Source organism: Protopterus annectens, chromosome 5.part0 (genome assembly GCF_019279795.1).
Source record: "Protopterus annectens isolate FY-2018-M chromosome 5.part0, PAN1.0, whole genome shotgun sequence".
NCBI lineage: Eukaryota > Metazoa > Chordata > Ceratodontiformes > Protopteridae > Protopterus > Protopterus annectens.
The window spans coordinates 81,914,511-81,934,572 of record NC_056735.1 but is presented as its reverse complement, the minus strand read 5'-3'; the positions used below and the strand labels follow the sequence as shown (position 1 = coordinate 81,934,572).

General features: G+C 36.6%; 1 protein-coding gene across 1 annotated transcript in view; it reads left to right on the top strand.

The window, feature by feature from the left end:
* SAMSN1 (SAM domain, SH3 domain and nuclear localization signals 1) overlaps positions 1-20,062 on the top strand; it is a 691,753-nt gene that overhangs the window by 657,773 nt on the left and 13,918 nt on the right. The window contains exon 7 of the mRNA XM_044072151.1: positions 6,372-6,522. Coding sequence (XP_043928086.1) covers positions 6,372-6,522 — 151 coding nt within the window. The remainder of the gene's footprint in view (positions 1-6,371; positions 6,523-20,062) is intronic.

Genomic DNA, 20,062 nt, shown 5'->3' with positions numbered 1-20,062 from the left:
CACTTTGTGCTTTCTTTAACCTCAGCCTGAGCAGTGGCTTTGCTCAAGCAGAGTGGCAAACAGCAACAGTAATCTCCTTGTACGAAGGGAGTCCATCAGTGGACCCTGGGAACTGTAGACCCATAAGCCTAACCAGCCTTATCTGTAAGGCCATGGAAAGAATCATCATGGACCTTATCAACAAGGACATAGGTGACCTTCCAATTCTTGACTGGTCCCACTTTGGCTTCGTTAAAGGTAAATCATTCTTATTGAACCTGGTGGATGTCATCAAGAATGTCACCAAAGCCCTGTGTGATAGGTTCATATGTTCATAGGTAGGTACTTGGCTATCTGCCCAAAGGCATTTATAAGCCTAGCTGAAATGTGTTGGCTTTTTCTGCCCCCTTAGATTAGTTCCCCGTGGCTCTGTCCAGCAGAGCCACTGAAGTGATCCCCAGGGTAAACTTTCTGTTTCCCATCCACTCATCAAGGTTTCTCTTGAAGAGTGTTAGTAAGGAGCTCTGCTTAATGTAGATTGGAATCTTGTTCCAGAGCATGGGAAGTCTCTGGGACTGGAATCTATCCCTCCAGCACGTCCTATTTATTGTTGTGGTGAGGTTTAGATCCCTAGAGCATGTGGCTTGAGGGGGTATGGTTTTCTTTAAGTGGAACATGTCCATCAATTCTGGGTTGGACATGACCTCGCATGTCAGGCAGAGATCACCTCTGAGTAGGTGGTATGCAACCAAGTACAGCTGGAGTTTCTTCAGTCGAGTTGCATAGGGCATCTGTCTGAGTCCAGTGATCCTCTTTGTGAGGTACTTCTGTGGTCTTTCCAGCTGTTGCAGGTGTCTTGTAAGGTACATCCCAAATGGGGCTTTGTACTCTATGATGGGTCTCATGAGTGATGCATAGTGGGGCACAATGACCTCTTTTGCTCTGGATGCAAACCCTTTTGTGATTAGGTGAGCCACATAGAAGGATTTTTAACCACTTTGGCAATGAGATTATCAAAGGAGAGATTACTATCTACTTGGGTCCACAGATCCTTTATTATGTCTTCCATATTTAGGGGGCTACCACCTATGTGATAGTTTGTGGGTACTTTGTTTTTTCCAAAGGGGGATGACTATGCACTTTTTGGCATTTAGCTTGAGGCCATGGTTTTGACACCAGGCATCTGTCTCAGTAAAACCCTTTTGGAGGATGTCTGTGTCAGCCGGAGAGTCAATTATAGCCCCTAGTTTGCAGTCATCTGCGAACTTGGTCAGCCATAGTCCTCCTGTGCTTGCCTGTACCTTTGAGATGTATATGCCGAACAGGAGGGGTCCTAGGACTGAGCCCTTGGGAATTCCACTTGTAACTGGTTTAGAGTCAGACCTAGCTCCCGCAACTCTTACCATGCGGGTTCAGTCTGTGAGCCAGTTGGCAACCCATCTCGTGATGTAGGGGTTTATGTTCAGGCTGGTGAGCTTGTCTATAATACCAGAATGGGGAATGGTGTTGAAGGCCTTTGCGAGGTCTAGGTAGGCTGTGTGGACCACCTTTCGCTTGTCTATAGCCTTGGTAACTGTCTCAAAGAAGCCCACCAGGTTTAGGAGGCATGATCTGCCCTTAACAATGCCGAACTGAGTAGGGTCCAGTGTTTGGAGGTCCCAATGTCTCTGTTAATGAGATCCATGATGATGTGCTCCATAGCCTTGCAGACCAAGCTAGTCAGGCTTATAGGGCGATAGTTCCCAGGGTCTGTTGTGGCTCCACCTTTGTGGAGCGGAATAACTGTTGCTGTCCGCCACTCGATGGGAATGTAGCCTGTGGAGAGGCTGAGGTTGAGCAGTGTGTTTAGGTGAGGGGTTAGTTCATCTTTGAGCTCATGTAGGATGCAGCCTGGGACACCGTCCGGTCCCGTTGATGCTGTGTTTTTGGCTTTGGAGAGGGCTGTTTTAACCTGAGTGTTTGTGATTTCAGGGGCACTACATTCTTCTGGTATGGTTATAGACCCTTTTGGGGGTGAGAGAGGGGTGAAGTTTTCACTGAACCTGTTTGCCAGGATGTCGGCAATATCAGTCGGTTCAGTGTATTCTGTGCCATTCTGCACTAACTCCAAGCAGATATGAGAATTGCCACTTTGATTCTTGACATAGCTAAAGAATGCCTTCTTGTTATCTTTGGAGTTCTTGGAAATTTTTCTTTCGAAGATGGCCTTGGATGAATTTACAAGGGATCATACTTTCTTGCTGATACTGATCAGGGATGTCCTCCTTTCTTGGGATTTTACTCTTTTCTGTCCTAGTTTCCTCCTTCTATTGTATAGCTTGTTTATGGCAGGGGTCCTCCAGACTGGTTTCCTTTTCTTGGAGGAGTGAGTCTTGGTTTTGCTTGGGATAGCACAATCCATGTATTCTTGTAGGTGCCCATAGAGTGTATTAGTAAAGGATTGTGCAGCTTGGACAGCGTTATCCTTCAGCATGGGGGTTTTGAAACTTTCCACTTCGGTCTTGAGTAACGTGAAGTTTGCTTTTGAAAAGTTTTTCATGGTGGTTTTCTTGTCTTGGGGTGGGGGCAGAATGTGGATATCCAAAGTGATTTGTTTATGGTCAGATCTAACCAGCGAGGGGTTGACCTCCGGTGTGGAACACCGGTAGCCCATGTTGGTGATGACCAGGTCCAATATGTTGTCACCTCTGGTGGGAGTGTTGACCAGTTGAACCAGGGTGTTTGAGTTTATAAATTCTAGGAAATGTTGTGCAAGGGAGTTAGTACTTGAGTAGTTCTCCCAGTTAATGTTTGGATAATTGAAATCACCCAATATTAGGGTGTTTGGGAGGACCTTTATTTTTCCAAGTGTTTCCAGGAATGCATAATGGTGGTCCTGGAACATGGTGGGTGATCTGTAGCAAGCTACAATTTGAATTGCAATTTTGCTCATTGTTAGTTGCACGTGGATGATCTCTGAAGCATCGTGCTGTGCCACTAACCTGGAGGTGTGGGTATCCTTGATGAATATGGATACGCCCCTGCCTTTTGTATTTCGGTTTGGGTTCTGTGGCCGAAATGTATGGTATGAGTTGTAGCCTGGTAGTGCTGGGGTGCTCTCTGGAGCCTTAAATCAGGTTTCTGTTACTGCACATATATCAAGTTTCTCCATACTGAGGAGTGCCTCGAGTGCATGCATTTTGAGGTTCAGACTTCTGGCATTGAGTAGCAGTACCCTCAGTTTTTTGTTACTTGTGCTATTTACGACGGTAGGTTTGTCTTTTGAGTCTTGCCTAAAAAAGGCACTATGGGGGTGGCAAGAGCCTTGGCCAGTATTCAAAAGCCTAAGGGTGACAGGTGCAAGCCGTCTCTAGAGAAGCAGCGTGGCTTGTCGAGCATGTCATCCCAGGTGGACAGACACTGGATCGCCTTTGAATGACACCAGAAATTTAGCCAATTGTTGAAATTGAGAATTTTTTCTTTATACCGTGGTATCATTCTTGGTGAGGGCAGGATGCTACTCAGGGTCAGGGTCATACCGGCCTGGGCTACGTGATCAGAGAGCTCTTCCATGTCTCTTTTCCTGTAGTCCTGGCTGCTTTAAGTTTATGGTTTGAGTCCTTCCACCCCCATTAACCTGCTTTGTGACTCTGAGCAGCTCATTTAACCATGTAATGCTCCTGGGTTGCCTCTAAAAAGGGAAAATTGTGTCCAGTGGGCTTATCAAGTCAGAAAGTAGGTAAACGATCCAATTTCTCCAAATATTTGTTTCTTCTCTGTGGTGACATGCATGAATGGGCGTTCCTTCGTTGAAGGTGGTGCATTAGGCCCGGCAAGCCAGCACGTAAAAAAAAATCTACTGCCAATCATTAGCGGACCGGAGTTCCGCTGTGGTGACCCCTAACCGGGAAAAGCCGAAAGACACAAACAAACAAAAATTTGTTTCCACGATCATTTTTATTATTGCTATACTTGAAGTTTGTTTGCAAATTGTGTTTGTCCTATTCAGGTGTTTCTGTTTTACCCACAGTTGTGTATTATTTACTTATAAATAGCTAAGCATCAAACTTGGTCCCGCTCATAACGTCTATGTATGTAAACAATACCCGAACAAAGATCAACACATTTCTCTTTTGGAGTACAAAAATCTCACCCTTTCTTACAAAAGCAGCCAGGATAGCAATAATTAAAGGGATTCTACTAGTCCAGTAAGAACGTGAGCTTCTCCTAGTAGCATCTGCATCCAAACACAACCTCACAATATCCAAATTATCAGCAACAAAATATGCAGATTCATCACCTACAAACTGGCTGCCAGTAAAGCAATGACTAGACCACTTCATTGGGTCGCAACTTTTTAAGTTTCTAAACAACAAAACAGTCCCTCAGCTGCAAAACTAGTAAGACAATCATTCACCTATGGTCTTTATATTTTTATTTAAATGTTTTATTTGTAGCGGATATTTCAACAAGTTTATATATTCATTTTTACTTGAAAATATCCTTCAAAAGAACCATTTTTAATGAACATTTTGTACTGAATCTAGGCTTTTATTATTATTTAACATTTTAGGTAAGGTAAAGCGGATTTATTATTTGGGGTAAAGACGTAGGCAATGAAATATTTAATGATTTAATAGTGTTACATTTGCATTTTTAATTGGATTTTTTAGTATTTAGAAGTTGTGATGGCATTAGTTTCACATCTGATGAGCTCTCCTATGGGAAAGATGAAAATGTGATGACTCAGTTATACGTTTATGGTGTTTTTTTATTTGTTTTGTACATTAATAAAGTTGAGTGAACATTAGTCCATGGAACTGAATTGTTTCTTCCTTTCTAGTGCCTTTTCTGAATATATATATATATATATATATATATATATATATATATATATATATATATATATTCATATGTGTGTGTGTGTGTGTGTGTAGATACACAAGTTTGTATATTTTGACTGTAACCCAGACTGAATACTTCAAAGGATTATCTAATTTGGTTTTCCTTGCTATAAATCTATAATCAGAGAAATTATAAAATATTAAGCACTGCTGGACATGTGTCTGTACATACCACCATTGTCACATGCATGTAAAGTTCACAATGCATGTAGGTACTAGTACCTCCTAGTGCTTTAGTTGTATCTACATGTACAAAGTATAGCAACATAATCATATGTAGATCTAGACATTAATAAATAACTGTTACTACAGTCCTATGAAAAAAACCCAGGAGCTACTTCCAGCATTCTGGAATTCTTCAGATTGAAACCAAGAGGCAGAATTACAAAAACTAGTTCTTGATTTTATACAGAAAAGCTAATTTCAGTTGTTAATGACTGTTAGTGATTTTTTTTAACAGTAGTAAAGAAGGAATTCAAGTCAGTGGCAACTACTTCTGTACAGGAACAAATCTGACACATTTCCTTCATGGTAGAATTGTTGATGGGTAGTCACTGAATCTGTGACATTACGGTTTGGTGATGTTTGTAGTGTCAGTAGGGAAAAGCTTGATCCCATAGAGGGATGAAGTCTGGACTATAAGTCTGATAACACATATATGACTAAATATGTAATCACTTGATGAGCCAATGAGAGGGCAGGACAAGACTGGTGAGTTTGCCCTCTCCTCGGAGAGAGAAGGTGTAGGGCATCAACGCTGTTGGACCATGTAGGAGGCACAATACAGGCATGGCTTTTGGTAGAAACCAGCAGCCAAATAACAATTGTGTTAGCATGTTCTAGGGTGGACAAGGATTTTAAGATGTACAGTATATTAGATGCAATGATGGCTTTTTCATACAACCATTGCTCACTTGCATATCTACATCCGATAACTTGTTAGGTTAACTGAGCACAAATTTATCAGCAAGCAAATCATTCACCAACCCTCCAATGAGGCAGTGCTAAATGAAAATTGGGTCCTTCCCTTGCTGACCAGAGCCTCATTGACCCAGCTAGCTGACCTGCCAGCTTGGGGATCACTGGCAGGCTAAGCTACTATAAGTGCAGACTGAGTGAGTGAGTGATAGCATAAGGTATACTGGTCAACAACTGTCTCAGTTCCACGTGGAAGCCGGAAATATAGTTCTCACTCCTCAGAAAAACAATAGCAATATCAGGAAGCTATGTATCTCAGTAAAGGACATTATACGTACGTATCTTTCTCTAAACTACATCTTGGAAAATGTGTACATGATGTAAACTTGTAGAAATATAGCAGATAATTTTAAATAAATGTTACTTGGAACAGTTTAGAGTGAAAGATGATCAAGAAAATTGAATGAGCTACCCTTACTGAAATATAGGTGCCTTCATTTCACTTCACCAAAGCTACGTTATATAATTGTACAGTTGCAGATTAGTGTTTGCTGTGTCCTTACCATTCTCCGATTCCGTTTTTGTGTACAGGAATACAGCTCGACTCTCTTACTGAATGGCTACCAAACACTGGAGGATTTGAAGGACTTAACAGAAAGTCACCTAATAGAACTGAATGTTACTAATGCAGAACACAGAAAGAAAATGTTGGCTGCAGCTGACCATCTTCTGGATTATGAAAGTAAGTCAATGAATGAGGACTACAGGAATGGGACAACGTAGTATGTATCCAGTCTGTCCGTAGGCCAAATGAACTATCGTCATGATATTTTCACTTTGTTTTATTTTGTTAGAGTATAGAGTGAACTGGGTGGCTATTTTTAGCCACAACCCAGGTATGCAAAAAGATGCAAGCATACTGCTAGAGACATGAATCATTTTTTTATTATACAGATTAGCAATCAAATGTAGTACAACATTCATTAGTAAGTTAAATATCACACAGAATTTTTTTTTCTTTTCCGGTTAGGTTGTGTACCACAAGAACATTTATTCACATTTTCATATCACCAGTATTAAATGTTTTAACATACTTATGTAAAACTCTTAGAAGAATATATCAAACTGTAATCTGGCTGACATTTAACATTAGTTGTACTGTTGCTAAGGATAGTGAAGGATAGTGTTTTTTGCTCTTTGCAGCTGACCATCAACCACCAGCTCTTCTTGTTTTCTGCTTATATCATCTTTTGAGCCACTAAGAGCATGAGGACTCATCATACCGTAGCAGGAGAGTCATTTTCTGTTATGCCCCAAATTTCCCTCACATTGTGTGCACATGTTGCATGTCCAGGACTGTGAGTGCAATGGCTACATGCTGGCATATCATTCTGCATTCATACCAACTCAGCCCATATCCCTATTCTTACCTTGAAGGACAATGCACCTCTGTGTATGTCTGACCTGAGCCAGAGACTGACCATGACATACATCCAAGTGCACCTCTCCAGGGTAGACTATCCCATCCTTCCTGGACAGTACCTCAGACACCTGTGCTGCTAATCAAACCTAGGCCATCTTGGTCATAGTAAGGTATTATCAAACCTAGGCCACCTGGGTCATAAAAAGTTCTTTATCCCTCTACATCACAAACCGGCGGATGGAGCATTATTTTAAATTCAGAATTGTGGAGATGGATCTCATAGGGTGGCTGCATTATTATATAATATATTTTTGGGTCAAGAAGTGTACATAGTGTTGCACAATGTAGCTGACAAGAAACTGACTGCAAATCATTGGTGGGATTTAAAGGTCTTACATGTGACTAAGAATGTTTACCTTAAGAAATGAAAATAGATGGATGGGTTTTACAACAAGCACAAAATTCTGAATCAAAAGATTACCAAAGGCCATCTTATGGCAGATACTGCCTACATTTGTGAATTGATGTGCTTCCTTGATACTGGGTCAGATTCTGAAAACTTTACTGCATTGTGTTAAGTGGCCATAAGCATGGTGGGCAAGATTTAGAAAACCCAGCTCCATGGCATGTCTAGGCCAACTAATGTGGTCAGCCATGTTATATGCCAAATACTGTGTAATGAAGTGCTGCATAAGATAACAACACAAAACAAGATAATGTAGTGATTCAGAAACATCTAAACGCAAATGTAGTGATTCAGAAACATCTAAACGCTGGGGCATGGCCAGGATGCCGACAGCTTTACAGCATTTTTTCTTACCTCTGCTATTTAAAAATATGTCTTTGTAGACCGATTATATTTATTGAGTTGCTTCTACTATTGCCCTTAGAAGTCTACATTGGAATATGTTACCTCAAATTATTGTTTTTTTCTGTCAAAAATCAAGCTAAAAGGTCCCCAACTTCTAGTCAAAATGAGCTTCTCAAAGAATACCACACAAGAGCAGACAAAGAGGAATGAACTGAAATCTTTATTAACAACCATGAAGGACTTATCTTTAAAATTTGACAAAATGGACAATAAATTGGACTCTTTTAATTAGAAATGCACAAAATAAATAGAACAATTGCAAGAATTAATAATGTAACAAAAGTCACAGATTGCTGACATGGAAGAGACATTAAATGGCATGGAAGGCAGACTTGCAGAGCAAGAACTTCAGCTTAATTTTCAAACTAAATAAAATGCTTTTCTACTAAGTAAAATAGATGACCTAGAAAATAGGTTCAAAAGAAATAACTTACGTATATATGGACTACCAGAAAAGTCTGACGGAGACAATATGGTAAATTTCCTTACATCCTGCTTGCAAAATTTTTAACTCTACCAGAGTCTCTTTCTTACGGAATAGAAAGAGCCCATAGATCATTGGAAGTTCCTTCAGCATCTAATAAACTAAAGAAAAATCTGAGGTCAGTAATAGTGATATTCTTTTCATCCCAGGAAAAAGAAATAGTCCTGAAAACAGCATTGTCAAACTCACCAGTTAACTTTAAAGACAATATAATAAGATTTCACAATCACAATAAAGGAATGAAGTAATCTAGGAATGCTTGCCTTTAGTAAAATAACTGAAAAAGAGAGAGTTTAAAGTTCACTTACTGTTTCCTGCAAAACTAAAAAATTTCTTCACTGAAGGTCCCAAAACTTTTGACACATTGGTTGCAGCTATGTCTTTTTTATCATCTAACAAAACTTTAGATCAAATAGAAGAAATGGTTTGGACTATTTTTTCCTAAAGTGTCAAGCAGAAAAAAAATAACTGGAGTACAACAGACAAGAAGAAAAAACTAAGGGACAAATAAATGTCAAACTCTGTTTTCTGTTCTTCTTCTATGTTACCCAAATCTTACTCAAATGGAATTACATTTTAGAAAAATGTCAAATTTACAAAGTAATCTGGTATGTACAACAAACATGATTCCTTTTAATAAAAATAATTAAATTCGAGATGAAAAAGGTAAAAACATTTTATTCTTGTTTATTTGTTTACATTCCCAGTAACTTAATATTTAGTTCATGCATGAACAAACACTATGCACTTAATATTTCTTTATTTAATAATACTTAGTAATAGAATGTCTCAATACTAAAGTCTCATTTTGTTTTATAATAAAAATAGAAAGTGAGTAAAACATGAGTGAAACAATGTTGATGCAATATATAACACTGGATGTCTCTTTAAATGTTGTTGTATCTTTCAGCTTTTCCCAGTTAGAGGTCGCCACAGCGGAACTCCGGTCCGCTAATGACTGGCAGTAGATTTTTACATGCCTTGTTGCCAGCTCTGATGCACAACCTTCAACAAAGGTACGCTCATTCACGCATGTCTCCACACAGAAGACGCTTTAGCTGAGAATCGAACAGGACAACGCCTTACTATGAGGCGACAACGCTACTGCAGCACCACCATCACAGCTTCTTTAAATAATGGTGTTATAGAGAAATTGCTAAAAGCTTAAAGGAAAAAGAAAAAATAAAGGTTGATAACTTAATTAATCATCACTACTTCTATATTCACTATCATATTGAATTACAAATGAAATCTTAACTAGTTTAATGCTCCTTATAAAAAAGTTGTGTGCTTGTTTTACTATCTCTCCTATATGAATGTGTTTGGATGTCAGTTATATTAGTGTTGACACACATTAGAAAAGTAAGATGTGTTTTTTTTTTAACCATAACGTTAATGGGAATTAATATAACAGCTTTGAAAGCAGTTTCAGAAAAGAAAAACTTTTATTTAAATATAAAATGTTTGTCTGGATTGCTTAGACATTCTATGGGAAAGGGGGAAGCTGTTAGACATTTTTATGAGCATGTGACACACTTAAAATAGTTTAACATCTTCACTCACTTGTTTTGTGGCTTCCTGCCTAGGTCATCACCTGAAATGCTTATTTTATTGTTCCCTGGATGGAATGTTCCACTTTTAATCCGTTTAGAAGCTTTAAATCCCTTTGCGAATATGCGAAAGGCTTAAAACAAAAGTAAACAGCCCAGACATGATGTAAGCACTATGATCAAAGGTTAGAAATAAGTGTTTGAGTTTTTCAGCTTTTTAAAAGGATAGTCACTTTATTTCAACAAAAAATACTGTTTTGAACTAGATTTAAAAGTAGTGAAAGATTTACTGAATACACAAAAGAGAAACAACGTAAAATGCTTCACTTTAAACACTTTGATATTCTTAATATTTAATATAGAATTATAAACTATAATAAGGAAAATGAAGTGAAGCAGGCATAACTACTTCTCAGTAGAATGCTCTTGTTGAAGCTTCATTGGCTTCAGATAAAGAAAATGAACTTTCTAATGTATTAAGAAAGTGTACGTGCATACATAGTGTAAATAGTTAAATCAGAACAACAAGCATTAGATCACTTACATTTGAATGTTTTTTATAAGATACTAATCTTTGAACAATACAGTAAAAGGTTAAGTTTAAGTGTGAACTGCATTATCTTAATACCAAATAGCATAACATAATAATCATATGACCATGTTTAAAATGTTATCATGGATTCAAACCTTTGCATATTTAAAGAAAATATATTAATTGATTATCAAGCAAAGTAAGCTGCTTTCTGTTAAAAGAATGTTTAGAAAGCATGCCTCAGAAATGACTCTTGGAAAGGGTTTTGGAGGGTTCCCTTGAATGGCTAGATTATTGAATGATGGGATATTTTTCCCATAGGAGGGTTTCATGTTTTTTATTTCATTTTTTAAGGTTTTACAGTTTAACACATTTTAATTGGCTGTCTATGAATTATATTCACATTGTTACATTACAAGAAAATAAGTCATTCTCTTTAGTTACACGTTTGCCTATTGCTACAAATATATGAACACAGCTAACAATTCAGGAAGTATTACTACAGCTATGAAATATATTTCCATCAACGTAAATGGCTTAAATAACAACTGTAAAAGGGAAGTCTTCTAAAATATTTGAAAATGTTCAATGCACAAATAGTATTTTTTTACAGGAAACATGTTATGCAAGATGACAAAAGTAAAATTAACACAAATAATTGTACATTTTAGTAAAAGGTCTCATTACAGACAGAAGACTGGAGGAGTATCAATATTATGAAAAAACTAAATTTTATTGCGTAAAATTATAAATAGATATCACGACAAATCAGGAATGTTTTGTCTAGTAACAATGTCCATTAATGGAAAGATGTATACACTAGTAAAAATTTACTGAATAGGAGCTAAAGTAGCAAACAACATTTAGAAGACATTATACAACAAACAAAGGGGAATATAATTATAGCCGGGGACTTCGATTGTATAATGAATGAGGCTGATACAAATGCAAAAGATACACATAAGAAATCAACATTATCAAAGGTGCTTTCTGATTTTATTGACTTTTTTAACATTGTATACATTAATGAATATGCTGACCCAAATACATTATTTTTTTACACATTATTGTCATAAACATGGTACACAATCAAGAATAGATAGAGTGTATATATAAAGAGACCTAACTGCAAAGTTAGATAAAGTCAAGGTAACTGCATGTCCATTAACAGACCATAATGCAGTTTTATTTATTTATTTTATTTATTTAACATTTGTTAAGCGGGAAAGTCCGACTTGGAACAAAATCAATTTTCAGAGGAAGCCCAGGGAGAAACGCTCCAGATGCATGTTTTTATAATTACTTTTGAATTGGACTTGAATTCAAAACAAAGAATAACTGTAATTAGGTTACCTTCACACATAACAAACCTAAAGGATTTTAATTTAGACATAAATCTCACTAAAGCTGTATCTTTTGTATATGTATGGGACACTGAAGTCATATTTATATGGGAAACTATTAGCATAGTTTAAAAATAAGCAAAAGCAATGGAGCAAAGACTTACTGGATTTACAAAAAAAAGATAGGTTAAAACTTAACATCCAAAAAGGAAACACAAACTTAACAAGTGAATTAGATGACACAAACAAAACATATTTAAAGACATTACACCATAAGGCAATGATCAATCTAGAGAAGATTAAACGATGTTCATACTCAATGAAACCTAACAATCAGACAAGAATTGGTAACAAAAGTAAAAAAATATAAAAGGAAATGAAATAAAGGAAATATATAATCCAGACACTAAGAAGAAACTATCGGATCTAGAAGGAATACTAGAAGTCTTTAAAATATATTTTCACAAAGTTAATAACCAAAAGGAAAAAAATAGAACCACAAAATGTACTAAAAGCCTTCTTTAGAAAACATGTTAACATTAAATTATAAGAAGATCATATAAATTTGATAGATAAACAAATAATAATGGCAGATCTCAAATCTCAAGATAATAACCTAAAGTTAAATAAAGCCCCAAATATGAACAATATTAACCCAGAAATGTACAAATTATTAACTAAAGAAGCTTTAGTGTATTTGTTGAATGCGTTCACATTAGTAAAAGATGGCAAAGAAATCCCTCCCTCTTCAAAATACACAATATCACTTATTTTGAAACCAGATAAAAATGCTAGGGAATATTCATCCTATAAGCCAAGATCTTTTCTTAATATAGATTATAAGATATTCATGGCAGTACATACTTCTAGGATTAAACGGTTACTCCCATTATTAATGAACCTATGAATAGGAGATCAAACTGGTTTTATAAATGTTATGAACACATATGATAACATTGAAAGAATTCTTTCCTTATTTATGTTAACATTACAAAGAGTAAAATGACTGTGGTCAGTTTAGACATAAATAATACATTTGACTCAGTTCACTGGGATTGTTTATGGCTATTTTTAGAGGAATATGGTTTCTCTAGAAATTCACACTATTAAGATTAGATTCTTATTTTATAAAGCTATTGAAATCACTAAGAGCACAAAACAGGGCTGCCCTGTCTCCATTATTGTTTGCCATGGTCATCGAACCATTTGCAAACAGTTTATGAATGAATGAAAATATTAATGTTTAACAACTAGATAACAGTCTAGAAATGAAGGCTCAACAGTTTGCAGATGATATTCTGCTAACCTTAAACGACAATGACATCGCATTAAAATCCCTACTAAATCCAACATTTCCAGAGAATCTAAGGTCACAAATTCAGTAAAAACAAGACTAAGGTATTGCTTATAAATACTAGCAAGAAAGGTTTCGATAAGGAACGTTATAAATATATACGTACTGATATCAAAATTAAATGCCTAGATATTACATTAACAAATAAATCAGATACAACAATTACAATAAATTACAATGGCGTCTTAAATAATAAAAGTAAGAAATACTTGCTACTGGAAGTCAAACAGTCCAAAACCAAACCATAAAAACTTCAAGTGCTGTTCAAGAAGTGTATAACAATCCAGTAAAAGTGTAAAACACAAGTTTAATCCAAGAAATACAGTACAATTCAGTAAGCGTATAAGCACTTTCATTTTAAACCCTTTAAAACTTCATCAGATACAAGTTGTAGCAGTTCTAGAACCATTTAAATAAACTTCACTGGTCAGGTGATCCTTTTGAAATTTTAAAGCAATATTCCCCTGTTATATACATCCCTCAAGAACATATATATTGTCATTAAATTCATGCTCTGGTATACATGCTATTTTAATTGTTGTGCTATTAAAATGAGTTCATTTGGTTGTCATGCACAGCAATCTTTATAAATAAACCGTTAATAATAATAAAAATAAAAATAGCAGCAAAGTGCTATTTTTGTAACAATGTATCTCTCCCAGGCCTTAGGACGGGAGCAATACTGACATGGTCATTTAGTCCTGCTTGCCTGTATGCCTCTAGTTGCAGTTGCCATTTTAATTCATGTCACTCCAGTATTGCTGTCCAAGGACCCCCCAGCTTTTCTTTCTCCACTCTTTCTAATATGCTAAATTTAAAAGAGTGGTCAGAGTGTTCACTTGTCAAAATAGGTTGATAAAATCAATTTTTTATTTTAAATGTAACTTCTAATGTTAACTCATTTAATAATTCTGGTTCATAGGTTTATAGGTTTATAGGTTGGTACTAGGCTATCAGCCCTAGGGCCTATACAAGCCTAGCCATAACAATTCCCTGGCTATTTCTTTCCACACTATTTACTTCCTGGACCCCTGTCTAGCAGGGTGACTGACATTATCCCCGGGGTGAATTTCCTTTCTCCCATCCAATCGTCAAGGTTCCTTTTGAAGAGGGCCAAGGAGGTGCTCTGCTTGACATGTATGGGCAGTCTATTCCAGAGTCTGGGGAGTCTCTGGGTCAGGAACCTGTCCCTCCAGCATGTTTTGTTTATTGTGATGACAAGGTTTAGATCCCTGGAGTGTGTGGCTCTGAGGGATTGGAATTTCTTTAAGTGTATAGAGCCTCTTCTAGTTAACATCCCTACTAGGGTATCCACTTCTTTATAGTAGTCTTCCTCTAAGGTGTTCATTCTGGCCGCACTAACCAATTGGCACTTTGCCACTGCCCTTTTCTGTTTAAAGGGGTGGCAGCCGGTGAAGTGGAGTAACATGTTGGAATATGTTGGTTTCCTGTATATACTAGCTACATATTCCCCCAAACCATAATTCTTTCTAAGCATAACATCCAAAAATGGCATCTCGTTTTTGTTGTCTTGGCATGTAAACAAAAGGAACTCTGTACTTTCATTAACATACTGTAGAAAGTTTTTTAATGTAGCCTCATTATTTCCCCATATAAGGAAGACGTCATCCACATAGCGCAGGTAGAATTTAATATTGTCTGTGTGGACACTCTTATGCACAAACCTCCTTTCCCACTCCAACATAACTACATGTGCCAAAAAGGACCCCACTGGGGAGCCCATGGCCACTCCTTTTTGTTTATAAATTTCTTCTTTGAAGTATATGTAGTTATTGGTGAGAACTATTTCTAAGAGTTCTATGACATTATTTACTATAGTCCAGGTTTTTGTTTTCCAAGTAATTCCTAGTCCATTCTAGGGCTATATTATGTGGAATGATGGTATATAGATCCCCTACATCTATAGTAGTCATAATATCTTCCCTTTCAAATCTAATAGTCTTCATTTTGGACAGGAAGTCCCAAGAGTCCCTACACAGATGTTGTTCTTGTGTTAGAAAATGTTTACACTTAGTGTCAACATACTGAGCGCATGGAACAGTGATGGAGCCCCTACCATCCACTATCGGTCTCATAGGTGGATGGTTAACTGACTTGTGGATTTTAGGGACTCCATAAATTGTAGGGATTCTGGGTGATGTAATGCTTAGATATTTAAATTCATCCATGTCTCTCCTTCTCTCTATGAACATGTCTCTGATTTAATTATTTAGTCTCACATATGCACTGTTTAATTCTGATCTACTTCTTCCTTCATATGTTTCTGCTTGTAACATTCCATGTTTGTTGTTCTCGTATGTTTCCTGCTTCAAAATTACAATACCCCCGCCCTTGTCAAGTTTCATGACCCGTAGTTCATTAAAATGTATGAAATCCGTAATTTCTTCCCCTATATCATTACTGTTGTTTTTCCTTCTTTTTCGTTATTGCTCTCATAATGAGCCCTTAAGTCAATTTCATACATTTTTTTCAGATATATTTAGTGCAGGGTGTACTAGTGGGTTATATAAGCTACTTGTTCTTAATGTATCATAAATGCTGTTACTATTATGCTGCTTAAATAACAGTTGAAAATTCATTCTACGTATATATAATTTTAAATCAATTAGTACATTAGTCAAGTTCATTTCACTTTTGGGTACAAAATTCATACCTTTTGCAAAATAATCAGCTACATATGTCCATATAGAGTGTTCAGTGTAGTTATGTAAAAGTCCTTCTCCTTGTTGTATACAACAACTGGGCCCTCCCTCCAACCAAATTCCACTTCATGTCCTGGTTCAGTTTATATTCTTTGAGCTATAATGTTCTCACCCCCATGTCTGTTCAGGTATTCCTCCTCTGGTATGGTGGTGCATTGCCTTGATAATAGGTGTTCCCTTTGCCCTGAAATGGGCCCTTTGCATAGTTCTTCCTGTTGTAATATACTCTGTTGATTCTGTAGTCGTTCCGACCTCCTGGGTAATGGAAAATCCTGCTGGTAGTTAGGGCTGTTGGATGAAAAGTTGTTGTTGTGCCAGTGTTCATCACCGATTGTTTTCTTGTTCCATCCTGGTATAATTATCCCCTCCTGTTCCCATTGCCTGGTTGCCGGACTGTTCATCAAAACCTTTCCAAGTTTGTGAAGTCGGTGGTAGGCTCTTTCCATTTCATACTCTCTTCTGTCTCGTTCGTATTTTTTCATCTTATATCCCTTAGTTTTTCCAATACTTTGTTCTATACTGCAAAATACTCGTCCATTCTCAGTTTTGTAGTCCTGGTATGATTTGTCATTGACAATACTGTCATTTAACCTTGTAACCTCTGTAGTTAATCGATGAACTTATTGTTATGGTGAACTATGAGTTCCATAAATTCACATCCTTGCTTGTCAAAGAGAGCCACAAGATCTTTGTGTAAGGGTGAATTGATGTCTGTCCCAGTGGGATACCTCCACTGCCTAAAGCCCTTCAGGTCTCTGTTTGATTCAATATTCACCAATAAGTAAAAATTCTCCAACTGCAACTTTTTAAGCTTAAACAGTTTTTAATCCAGTAATTAGTAAGTTTTTAATCCAGTAATTAGTTTTCGTGAAACATCTATTGTTTCTATAACATTGTTCTCATTAGTGAACCCAACCCCCTTTTGGATCCATTCATTAATGTTAGGAATATTATTCCATGCTGTTACTCCATTAATGCTATGCCCACTGTTGTATTACTACCAAAACGACCTAAGTTGTTACTTACAGTTGTTGTATTGGCCAGTTCATTGGTAGTTTGCTGAGTCACAGAAGTGTTTCCAACCTGTCTAGCCCCAGCAGAATTACTGGAACTAGGAGCGGGCATGTATAGGGGTGTATTGTCCAAACACTGCGATAGCTGCTGCACTAGTAATGTTAAATTTCCAACTGTTTGCTGCAACACAGTGATTTCCGACCTCAAAATACTTTCCTCTGAGTCAAGGAATAATGGCTGGGATAAACCGTCATTTCCAGCTGCCATACCAAACCAGAAGCACAAAAGAAATGTTCCAAAATCACAAACTAAGAAATACTTGCTGCCGGAAGTCAAACAGTCCGAAACCAAGGCGTAAAAACTTCAAGTGCTGCTCAGAAGTGTAGTACAATCCAGTAAAAGTGTAAAACACAGGTTTAAGCCAAAAAATGCAGTACAATCTAGTAAGTGTATAAGCGCATTCATTTTAAACCCTTTAAAACTTCATCAGATACAAGGTGTAACAGTTATATTTAAATAAACTTCACTGGTCATGTGATCCTTTTGAAATTTTAAAGCAACATTCCCCTATTATACACAAAAATTGAATAAATTATTTTTTTTCAATGGAAGACAGACTTTATATAATTAAAATAATTAATTTTGCAAAGGTACTATACTTTATACAAGCTTGTTCTCTTCCTCCCCCTAAATCTTATATGAAACAATGTAATAGATTAATCATAAACTTCCTAATGTATCCGAATAAACCCAGAATAGCTATGAATTATCACTTAAATGATTGGGAAATGGGAGGAATTGGTCTGCCTGATACAAAGACATATACACTGTCATCTGTCATAAAAGCAATATCATTAGGAATAAATACAGCTTATTCATCCAGACAGAAACAAATACATGAAAGAATGTGATTGAAATCAGGTTTTGCTTTACCACAGTAATGCAGAGAAATAGTAACCAATAATTTTCTCTGGATGTCAAAAGAACACACAACAGAAAATAGACATAAAAATATAAGTTACAAATTCATCATATGTATATTAAAATCCTGTGATAAGAACATGTCCATTTTTATTATATCCTATTGCTTGCATGCAAACTAATATTAAAACCTTTGATACAGGAACAGTTAAGACCCTTAAGAGGAATGAACTGACATACTGGCATCAATTGCTAGATTCTGGAAAAGTTCTAACAATAGAGCAAGTAAGAAAGAAATTTAATTTAGGTAATAATTTGTGGCTACTTATATAGGACATAAGACAATATATTTTAAACAGCTTAGAGACAATGCAGTTAACAGTTAGACAAAATGCTTCTAAATTTATAATGGTCTTCACAACAAAACAAGTTATTACTGAAAAAGGCCACTTACCGTGCATTTATAAAATAATTAAAAAATTAAAACATGCCATAAAGAAAATCTATGGGATTATTATAAAACAATCAGTAATCAGTTCCCAAATGACAGTGATCAAAACCCAATTCTCCTCTCCTCGAAGCAAACATCTCTTTCACTACAGTGGAAACTTTTTACCTGGAAGTTTATACACAGATCTTACATAACACCTCATAAAATGGAATTAATGATTAAATAAGATATTGGCTGTTGGAGATGAAAATTAAAACTGAAGGCAGACAGGCAGCATGTGTTCTATGACTGCTAACTGCTTATATCATACTGGGATAAAGTTAATTATTTTTTACAAGCAATTTTTAATGATAAATTCCAACTACCTAAATCTTTGATCCTGTTTAATGTTCCTATACCTAATTGTGCTCCAAGAGCAAAATTTACAATTCTATGGACTCTATTGGGCATTGCAAGAAAGACAATAGCAATAAATTGGAAAAGTGAGACTTCTCCTGCATTCAAATACAGAAACATCGTGCTGAACGTGTCGCAGTTGGAAATGAACACCATCAGAAAATGAACTGAAAGAACTATATCTCTATACGGGTCTATATTACCAAATCAAAAACCCATTTCAGAGAACACTACAACACCGACACGTATAGCCCGAACTGCAAATACGCTGAACCCCCTAAACTGCGAAAATTCAAATCTCGAATCGTCATAGTCGGCCAACATTACCGCATGCTACATACTACATACCCAAACATAATAAATAAAACACATACATACACTAACCAAACCCTAGTTCTAACCCTACACTGAACCTTACATACATTACTATCTATGCACTTACCTTAACCCACACCCTAACCCTAAGGTCCATAACTATCGCACACTTACCCTAAAGACATATACCCACACAAAACAAATAATCCACACACATACACTTAACAAAACCCAACTTCTAACCCTACACTAAACCTTACATACATTGCCTATCTATGCACTTACCTTAACCCGCACCCTAACCCTAAGGTCCATAACTATCGCACACTTACCTTACAGAGCTATACCGCAGACGGGCCAACCATGACACTTCGACATTTCGTGTTTCGTGATTTTGAACATTCGCCATTACCGTAGTTCGCACTATATCTGCTGGTGTTGTGATGTTCACTGAAACGGGTTTTCGATTTGGTAATATAGACCCCTCTATACAATGCATGGCAAAAGGTAACCGAGATACTTAAGAGGAATGGCTGTAGTGATTTATGAAATGAATCGTGAATGTAAAATGAAAATCATATGTTTATTCTAGACACCCTTGTAAATAGTTTGATTTGCTGTTATTTGTGTTTGACCAATCTATTTCTTGTTAACCTGTATATATTGTATGCATATATTTCAATGTTATAAAAATATATTTATTTTTGGAAAACGTAATAAAAATATTTGAAAAAAAGAAACATCTAAATTCTGTGCAGCAGCACTGCACCTGCTTTAGATTTGAACTTGGCTGCATGCTGGTGTTGAGACAGAGAGCATTGCACAGATATTCTTAAGGTTACCACAACCATTGTAAATGTGTATCTGCAGGAGGCTGTCATTGCAACTGTTTTGCCCAGTAATGC